Source organism: Heterocephalus glaber, unplaced genomic scaffold, assembly GCF_053883595.1.
Source record: "Heterocephalus glaber isolate CG9 unplaced genomic scaffold, H.glaber_assembly_v1.0 deba00000281, whole genome shotgun sequence".
Classification (NCBI taxonomy): Eukaryota; Metazoa; Chordata; class Mammalia; order Rodentia; family Bathyergidae; genus Heterocephalus; species Heterocephalus glaber.
The window spans coordinates 12,109,866-12,119,438 of record NW_028258139.1 but is presented as its reverse complement, the minus strand read 5'-3'; the positions used below and the strand labels follow the sequence as shown (position 1 = coordinate 12,119,438).

The window sequence follows — 9,573 nt, the reverse complement described above, 5'->3', positions numbered from 1 at the left end:
GAAGCTTTTAGGGAGTCTAAATTCTAGACATCTCTTGGAGATTGGCTACAGGATCTTTTTTTTTTTTTTTTTTTTTTTTTTTTGAGACAGGGTCTTGCTACATAGTTCAGGCTGGGGTTGAATTCACTGTGTATCCTGAGGCTGGCCTTGAACTCATGGCAATCCTCCTGCCTCAGCCTCCTGAGAGCTGGGATTACAGGCATGTGCCCCCACACCTGGCTTTGGCTATGGGATTTTAAAGAATTAGTGTCTCATCCGGGTGTGATGGTGCATATGTGTAATCCTGGCACTCTGTGGGGCTGAGACAGGAAGATCTCAAATTCAAGTCCAGTCTGGGAAATGCAGGGACTTACCAAGAACCTGTTTCAAAATTTAAAAAAAAAAAATTAAAAAGGGCTTAGGGTGTAGCTCAGTGAGAAAGCCCTAGGTTCAATCAATACCACCACCAAAAAAAAGTGTTTTAACTGGGCCTTGTGGCCCATGCCTGTAATCCCAACTACTCATTCAGGAAGTTGAGGCAGGAGGACTTTGAGTTCAAGCCCAGCCTAAACAACTTAGCAAAGGCCTGCTTCGTAAGAAAAAGGAAAGGAAGGAAGGAAATCAGTCTTTTTTAGGTAGCTGGAGCATATAGTTTCTTAACTAGTCTTGGCAACATGTGTCTGGGCAGGGATGTCTCAGACATGGTCTTTCCTGCCCATTTTCCTCTGATCTCTACAGGCACAGGAGGACCTTTGGAACATAATTTGAAATAGCGTCTGGCTGTCTTGGTCCTGTGCCTGTGATAATGAGGGAATGACGGACTGGATATGATGCCCCTGGGCCCCTTACCCCTTTTACTCTTTCCTCCTATTTGCTTTCTTCTACCTGGAGAGTGCATGTAATAGCTAGAGTTCTGGCAGCCACTTTGGACAATGATAGATGTTATGGATTGAATTGTATCCACCAAAAAGATGTATTGAAGCCCTAACTACCTCAGGATGTCACTTTATTTGGAAATAGAATCATTAAAAATAGAATTAATTAAGATGAAGTCATCACCAGGCATAGTGATGCTGTAATCACAGCAGTTGGAGAGTGAGGCAGGAGGTTCAGTAGTTCAAAGCCAGACTGGGCTACATAACAAGACCTTCTCTCTCTCTCTTTAAAAAAAAAAAATGTAGGGGAGAGAGATGAGGTCATACTGGAGTAGAGTGGGCCAGGAATCTAATACAACTGATGTCCTTATCAGCAAAGAGGCAGACATTAGGAGACTGTCATGTGAAGATGGAGGCAGAGACTGGAGTTACACTGTGACAAGCCAAGGAACAGTTGGGCCACCAGAAGCCAGGAAAGGCTCAACAAACAGATTCTATCCTAGTTTTCAGTGGGAGTGTGGCCCCACTGACACCTTGACTTTGTACATCTAGCCTCCAGAACTGAGAAAATACACTTCTGACGGGAGCAATGCTACATAATTTTAGGGAAAAATCATTTGATTACGGCTAGTTCTCCTGCCTGCAGGCCAGCTATGGCATTTCAAGACATAATTCCATTTTGGCCTTGGGTCACAACTGAGACCTCAATGATCTGGTGATGTTCCAGGACAAGATTACACCAGCTGAAGACATCCTGGCAGAAACAAAATCTTCATCTACTCAGCTCCTCATTGTTTGTGGATTTCTGCCGCCCCTAGTCATTTATTACTTTGTTTATCCCGATGTATTGAATAAAAGGTGTGGCAGGCTCTGGGGCTTTCGTCTTTGCTGCCCAGAGCAGCACCGATCAGGCCCAAAGCTCAGCTTCTTCTCCAAGTCTAATTTTTTCTACCTTTCCTATATAATAATTTAATTCGCCTTGTGCTGCTGTGGCTCACAGGAGACTAGGACTCACTGCAGAGGTTCTAGTAACGTACCCTTTCCCTGTTCCCTACACATTTCCATTGTTTTAAGCACCCAGCCTCCAGTAGACTGGTTAGAGCAACCCCAGGTGACTACTGCAAGGAGGCTCATGGACCAGCATGGACACTCCAGCCAAGAACAGTAGAGCAGCCCCATGGCCACAGGTTGCCACTTTCTGATCTGATGATCTCTAGGCTTGTTTCCATGACAGTGTAAAGATGGTTGATGATGTTCTTATATGTCTTTTTGTTTTTGTGGTTCTAGGGATTGAACTCAAGTCCTTGTGGATGCTAGGCAAACTATCACTGATATGTTTTGTTTGGTTTGGGTTTTTTGGAGACAGGTTCTCACTATGCAGTCCAGGCTGGCCTCAAACTTAAGGCGATGCTCTTGCCTCAGCCTTCAGGTGCCACGATTACAGGCATGCGCCACCATGCGCAGCTTGATGTTAGTTTTGACTGGGGACAGGGTCCCACCTGCAGCCCCTGTACCCTGGAGAATTCCTGACCTTGCTCTCCAGGTGAGTCATAGTCACAGAGAACACAGCTGACTGCCTGGAGATCCCCAAGTGAGGCTATCCACAGGTGTGTCTGTAAGAAGCAGTGTCCTGCACGCTGGGCCCTCGGAGGGTGAAGAGGAAAGCACACAGGTTGCAGGGTTGAGAGCATCTTTATTGAGTGGAAAGTTGAGCAGGGGAACTTCGGCCACTGGGCAGTTCAGAGAATGAGATGACCCAGGGCTGGGAGGCAGTCGAGGGTTGCAGATTGGGAGAAGGCTATGAGAAGGCGATGTTGTCCTCGTACAGCGACAGGAGCAGCAGGATAGTCCAGCCGCCTAGCAGGCCCACGTTGTGGAGCAGAAAGAGGAGCCAGGGGCGCTGGTCCTGCACGTTCAGCATAGCCGGCAGCTGGGGAGGTGGTGGGCAGCAGGTCGGCGGCCAGCTCCGTGTCCCTGCTTGGCCACCCATCCCGGGCCAGGCCCCACCCGGCTGCCTCACGAACCATGTCACAAAGCGCCACGTAGAGGAAGAGGCCAGTGGCCACCGCCAGGATCCAGGCCTCGCTCTCCTGGCCGATTCCGACCCCGAGTGCCACGTAGAGACCGGCAAAGGCCGTGAGCGCCGAAGCTAGGTTCAGAAGTAGAGCGCGCCGCACCGACAGACCCGCGTGCAGCAAAGCGGCGAAGTCCCCTGGGGGCGTGGTCGCGTAAGGCCCAGTCTACCAGCGGCCCACGGCGGGAGCTGGCACCCCAAACCCGGGCTAACCACGTCCGCCGAGGCCCCGAGGCCCCTCGGGCGGGTAGCCCCACACAACTCTCAGGCCCGACCCCTCACGCTCACCCAGCTCGTGTGGCAGCTCGTGGAAGAACACAGCCAGCGAGGTGGCCAGCCCCGTCTTCCAGGAGGATGCAAAGGCCGCGCCCACGGCCAGCCCATCAGCAAAGTTGTGCACGGCGTCGCCCAGCGTGATCAGGTATGGCAGCAGCCTCAGGTCTGCGGGACCGGCGGGAGTGGGTAGGCCAGAGCTTGGTCCCGCCCCCCCCACAAACTACAGGTTCGCAGCCCTCCTGGGGGCCCCTCGGAGCTCACCTGGGTTCAGCCTCCGGGGCTCCGGATGCAGTAGCTCCGGGCTCTCTTCGGCTACCTGGAAGGAGCATAGGTGAGCCAGGTGTGGTGGGGCTAGGCGGTTAGGGTATCGGCCGGCCGGGTGAGGGCAGCCCACTTACCAGGTCGGTGCGGGAGCCCTCATGGGGCTGCTTGGGCTGCCAGAGCTCTCTGGGTGCCAGCTGCAGGGATGTGCTGTGGCTGTGGCCCCCGTGGCTGTGGCTGCTGTGAGTGCAGGGCCTGGCCTTTTCTGGGTCCTGTGGGCGTGGTGGTCAGGGTCTACCAAGCTCCCACCCTGCCCACCTGCTGGGTACCCATGAGCCTGACCTGGTCCCTGGGCAGCAGGAGGCTGAAGAGGCTCTCAAACAAGAAGAAGAGGTAGAGGCCTCCAAGTATGGCCAGCAGGCGCCAGGTGACCTGTGCGCCCACACCCTCTTGGTGCTCGTGGTCCTCTGCACCATGGCCGTGTGTGTGCAGTCCCAGCACCTGGGGAGCAGGAAGGATTGGGCTTGGGACGTGGACTGGGGAAGGGAGAGGCAAGGGCAGACACTGAAGACTGAAGGCAGACCTTGGGTGTCAGGTGCAGCAGGGCATCGCCAGTGAGTGCGCCCACAGCCAAGCTCAGGAAAGTCTGCATGACATAGTGCGTGACTGTGCTGCAGCTGGTGCAGGTCAGCAGCAGGAGTCCGAACACTGCACAGAGGCAGATGAGCAGGGTGGCCAGAGAGCCGTACAGGTACCCTGTGGTGCGAGGTTACACACTGAGCCCCCTGCTTTCCAGAGTGACACCCAAATTGGATCCAGGAGTGACCAGGAGCAGTCCAGGGCTGCAGTCAGCAGGGGTCAGGCCTCTCCTTGGGCTAACTTGCTGTTTTCCCTCCAACCCTTGTCTTCCCCCTACACTTGTTTTCTCCCCACACCTCCTTTTGCAGTAACTGGGAATTGAACTGAGGACCTCTATCATGCTAGGCAAACTGTCTACCAACTGAGCTATATTCTCAGCCCTCTCCTTTTTTCCTTGTGTGTGTGTGGTTTTTGAAATTATTTTTTTGTCTCAGACCTTTTTTTATTTTGCGATAACTCACCAAGTTGCCCAGGCTGGGCTAAAACTTGCAGTCTTCTTGCCTCAGCCTCCTGAGTGTCTGGGATTATGGGTTGCACCTCCATACCCCATTGCCTCCCCTCTTTCTACCTCCCCACCCTCAGTGGCGGCTCCCTCCTCCCCTGTCTGGGCCCCACCCCCATAAGGCCCACCCCCTGGAACATGACCAGTAGACATGGTGGAAGGCGGGCACTCACTCTCTGCCTGGCTGAGTTGGTCTTGGGTAGGGGACTTGGGCTGGGGGTTGCAGGCCCCACTCAGCTGCTGCTGGAGTAGGGCAGGGCTAATTTGAGCCCAGGCCTCAGGGCTCACCCCAGCCTGCTCAGACAGTCCATACACAGCCATCACATCCCTGGCACTTAGGCATACCTAGGGGGAGGGCAGGACAGGGGTCAGCTGTCTGAGCAGACTCAGGGGACCCCATCTTCCTCCAGGACTGCATGGGTGGCTCACCGTGTCCCACACACTGGAGCTGTTGTTGAGGGCATCAAGGGGCACAGGGTCCTGGTGATTGGCCTCTCTGCCCAGCTGACTGCGGTCATCATGGTCATGGTGGTCACCATGGGCCTCTCCGCCCACCCCCAGGTGCTGCATCAAAGCCTCCAGCTCTGGGAGGAAGGAGAGCATGAGTGTACAGTCTGTGGGGTCCAGCCTGCCGCCCCCGCCCCCCCAGCTTCTAGAGGCTGTGGAATCTCACCAGCCAGGGTCATATTGGGAGCCTCACTGCTGTGCTGCCGGAACACGAAGTCTACAAAGTACTGAGGACTCGGCAGGGCGTGGAAGCAGGCCCCACTCTTGACATGGTCCAGGAGGGCGGCTAGGACTGGGCCAGGACTGCTGGGAGCCCCTGCTCCTACCACCTCCTGCAGCAGCTGAGGGACTTCTATACAAGTCTGGGGAGGAGTTGGCCCTCAGTCCCACCCTGTGTGAACTTCTGGCTTCCAGCTCCACCATCACCACTGACCCTAGTACACAGCCACCTACCCCCGGCCTCCTGCCCACCCCCACCTCCCCAAGCTCTGCACCTACCAGACTGGTACATTCTCTCCCCTGCCCCTAGTTTTACAGTCCCTGCCTACTCATTAGTAAACACCCATCTGTGATCCCTTGGCCCACTCCAGCCTCCCAAGTGTGTCCCCAGATGTCCCAAAGGCTGTGTGTGGTGGCTGTTCTCTTGGTGCACCCAAGCCCACCCTCCATGTGTCTCTTCCATGACCCTTGAGCCCTCCCCCACTGCCCCGGGTTGCTGGTCTGGGCCCTTACCTTCTCCCTAGTGAGCTTCCTGACAGCATGGGCCTCGATCCTCTGGAGCAACTGGTTCAGGCCTGGGGTCATGGCCTCAGGACTTTCAAGCAGGTGCAGGAAGTTGTCAGCACAGGAGGCCCATCGGCCAGCCTGGATGTCGGCACATGTACCCTCTGGGTTGCTAAGGTAGAGGGCCATGGCGGCACTGAGGCGCACGATGAATCTGGACGGCAGGACTGTTGCTGGGGTGAGGTCTGGCTTGTCTGGCTTGCCCAGAGCCAAGGCATCCTCCACAGACAGGCACTATGGTCAGAGGCAAGTGGACAGGAGCTACGCTGAGCCACCAGAGAGGAGAGAGGCAGGCCAGATGAGTCCTATCACCTCCTCACACCTTTCCCTTTCTCTTGCCCCTTGCTTGCTCAGCTAACCCAACTAGAGGTGCACACAGAGGGTCCCCATCAGTTAGTCTCCTGTCTTGGTATGGTTTCTTCCTTAAGTCACTGTCAATTTGTGAACCCGAGGAAGAAGAGAAGCTGGGTGTTGGGGAGGACTGAATGCAACCCCAATGGAGAGGGAAGGCTCTGGCTTGTGGGTAGGCTCAGCCACTGGCTTTGGCCCGCCTCCTGGAGTTTGTCCTGGTCCCTTTGCTGCCGGCTGTGGGGTGGAGCGGGCAGGGAGAGGCTGGGGCTGGGGCTGGGGGACCCGTCGGGTGGGGCTGTTACCTTTCCACACGGCCCGTTGAAGCAGTGCACACGGTCCGCCAGTGTATTTAACAGGCTGCTCAGCGCCTCCAGATCCAGAACGCCCTGGCCTGAGGTAAGCAAGCTCAGCAGATGGGTGGGCTGGGCCATTGTCACCGACACCAGCAGCATGGGCAGCAGTAGTCCCGGTGTGAGCCGCACTAGGATCACCATGCTGGAGCTGCAGAGTACTTGGTGCTGTGTGGAGATTGTCTAGATCAGCTGTGGATTGCTGTGGCCAGACTAGGGCTGGTTTCGACCTGCCTGGCCCAGGCTCCAAGACCTCTCCCAGGTATTTCCTGCAGGCCTCTGTGATTGGCTGCTGGAGGTACCCTGGTTAACCATTCCAGTGGCAGATCCTCCCTGACAGCAAGGATCTGGGCCACTGCCTGCTGGGGGTGAGAACTGGGTCCCTTCCCTTGGGTGGGCAGCTTGGGCATCCCTTCCCTTGCCCTCCATGCCCAGAGCTGCATGCAGGGCCACCCCCCCCCCCCCGCCCGTCTTCCTCCAAGGGCCCCTGGCAATTCCCAGCCTTGACCCTTTCTGAGAGCTTTCCCCAAGCTGCAAATCTGGGGCAGAGATGCACTTTAGATGCTACCAGTTCACACCTGAGCCCTATCTCAGGTGTTTGCACCTCAGTGCCCCCCACACCCACCCTCTATCCCATCCCAGCACGCCCACCCCGACAGCAGATACAACCCCAGAGTGCTGTGGCTGGAGCTGGACCTGGAATGAAGGGCTCTTGCTAGGTACTAGGTTGTGGTCTTGGGCCGGGGATGGGCAGCAGTAGGAAGGAATACAGCAGGTGCTTGCTGAGTCATACTCCCCCCACCAGCCCTCCAGGGAAAATCTCCAGGAAGTGACCAAAGCCCCAGGAGACAAACAGGAAGGGAAGGTGGGACCTTTGTCCTAGCCACCACCTACCTGGTGGGCCTCCTGGGTCTGGAGGAAGTTGGGGGAGTAACCTGAGCTCTGGGCCCAATGAGGGTAGGGGAAGGGCTATGCTTTCCAGTCCCGATCCTCCCTGCTGGTTTCGTCTCCAGCCTTTGACCCCTGGGCGTTATCTACCTAGGTGTCAATCTGGGGGAGGGGCTTGACCCCTGGGAGCTTTGCCTTCTTGTGGGGGGAGTGTCACTGCTGCCCCGAGTTCAGCCAACCCCTGACCCTGAGCCCACTAAGTGTGGCTGGGGTGGGGATCTGGGAGCCTAATGCCTGAGGACTTTGTCCCCTCCTGTCCTGGGCTGGGAAGGGCAGGGCAGGGTGGGGCAGTCATTAGGCTGAGAATGTCCTGAGCCTGGGGTCAGGTCCTTCTGCCTGCTCCACAGGGGTGCACACTTGTACCCTCAGACACATTACATGTTGCTCCTTCTGGCTGGGATACCTGCAGTATGGCATCCAACCTTGTCCTTACAGGACAGCTAGGGGAGTGGACAGGGAGATACCACCTGAGACAAGAAAGAGGACACCTCCACGTGAAGTTGCCATGGGCCAAACCTGGCCTTCCTCCTGGACTGCCCTAGAGTCACTGGGCTGGCTGGAGGCTGGGCCAAGCCAGTTTCTGGCCAGCCACTGTTCAAACATGGTTTTGGCCTGGGCTTGGCAGATCAGGCCTTTCTCTATCTCTGTGCTGAAAGGCAGAACTGCTTGAGTCTTGGAGGGTCTGTACTCAGCCAGCCCTCCACCAGCGGGTTTCAGTGCTGGCCAACAGCCTGTCCTCTTCCTGATTCATGCGTTCTCATCTCCCCCAGTACCCTCTTTTCTAGCCCAGCTGTTCCCAGCTTCTGCCATATCTGCCATCCACACCACCAGCCTGGGGCTGGTTTTCCTCCTGGCACAGCTGTCCTGAGTACCCTGTCTCCTACAACTCTGGGCTGATCCTGGATTGTCCTATCCAACAGCAAGTTCACTATATTTGTCCCAGTTATAAAAATAGAACATAAACCCATGTTCATACTGGCATTATTTACAAGTCAAGAGTTGGAGCAGCCCACATGTATAAAATGTGGTGTATATTTACAAGGGAATATTATTCAGCCTTAAAAGGGAAGGATTCCTGACCCTTGGTACAACGCAGATGAACTTGGAGGACATGCTAAGTGAAATAAGAGTCACAAAAGGATAACTGCTGTAGCTGGGAAGAGGGAAGTTCTGGAGCTGGATGGTGAGGTGAAAGGGAATGTACTTAGAGAATGGGGCTGTGTGCTCAGAATGGTTACAGTGGCAAGCTTTATAGTTTATCACAAGAGTTAAAAATAAAAGCAAGAAACTGGGCGTGTGGCACACACCTGTAATCCCAGGGGGATCTCTGCAAATTCAAGGCCAGCCTGAAGTACACGGCAAGACCCTGCTTCAAAAAAATAAATAAAAGCAATGTACCCATCAGTACCCCCCCACACTATGCATGCCTTATTTCAGTGGCTCTAAATGGGTTGTATCAAGCAGACTTGCTGGGTATGGTGGGGCATACCTGTAATCCCACCACTGGGGAGGCTGAGGCAAGAGGATCCCCTCAAGCTTGAGGCCAACCTGGGCTACATAGCTCAAGGCCAGGCTGAACTAGATAATGACACCCTATCTCAACATCCCCCATCAAAAGAAAAAGGTTTGTTACGCGTGTGGCACACACCTGTAATCCCAGCACTGTTTTCTGAGACAGAGTCCTGCTATGTAGTTCAAACTGGCCTTGAACTCACTATGTAATCAGGGCTGGCCTTGAACTCATGGTGATCCTCCTGCCTTAGCTTCCAGAGTGCTGGGATTATAGGTGTGTGCCACCCTATCTCACTAATCCCAGCACTGTGGAAGGCGGGGACAGAAGAGCTGCAAATTTAAACCCAGTTTAGGCAATTTAGTGAGACCCTGTGTCAAAAAAGGCTGGTGATGTAGCTCAGTGTGAAGGCCTTGGGTGAATGAATGCATGAATGAATAAAGGAATGTAGCAATTTGTTGACCTAGCTACTGAGAACAAGTGCTAGGATTAAATTCTACCATGCCTCCTATGGACAA

General features: G+C 54.9%; 1 protein-coding gene across 2 annotated transcripts; it reads right to left on the bottom strand.

The window, feature by feature from the left end:
• Positions 1-2,533: 2,533 nt before the first annotated feature.
• On the bottom strand, positions 2,534-9,200 carry Slc39a4 (solute carrier family 39 member 4). 2 transcript variants are annotated; one of them, XM_004837714.4, is made up of 13 exons: positions 7,294-9,200; positions 6,550-6,765; positions 5,846-6,130; positions 5,280-5,475; positions 5,036-5,190; positions 4,780-4,951; positions 4,049-4,221; positions 3,808-3,966; positions 3,603-3,737; positions 3,466-3,520; positions 3,217-3,369; positions 2,879-3,066; positions 2,534-2,784 (listed from the first exon to the last, which is right to left on the bottom strand). In XM_004837714.4, the coding sequence occupies exons 2-13, from the start codon at positions 6,739-6,741 to the stop codon at positions 2,653-2,655; spliced, it is 1,995 nt and encodes a 664-aa protein (XP_004837771.1). In that variant the 5' UTR covers positions 6,742-6,765; positions 7,294-9,200; the 3' UTR covers positions 2,534-2,652. The 2 variants fall into 2 exon arrangements, with proteins under 2 accessions (XP_004837771.1, XP_004837769.1); XM_004837712.4 differs by having other exon boundaries at positions 7,492-9,199.
• Between the last annotated feature and the right edge of the window lie 373 nt (positions 9,201-9,573).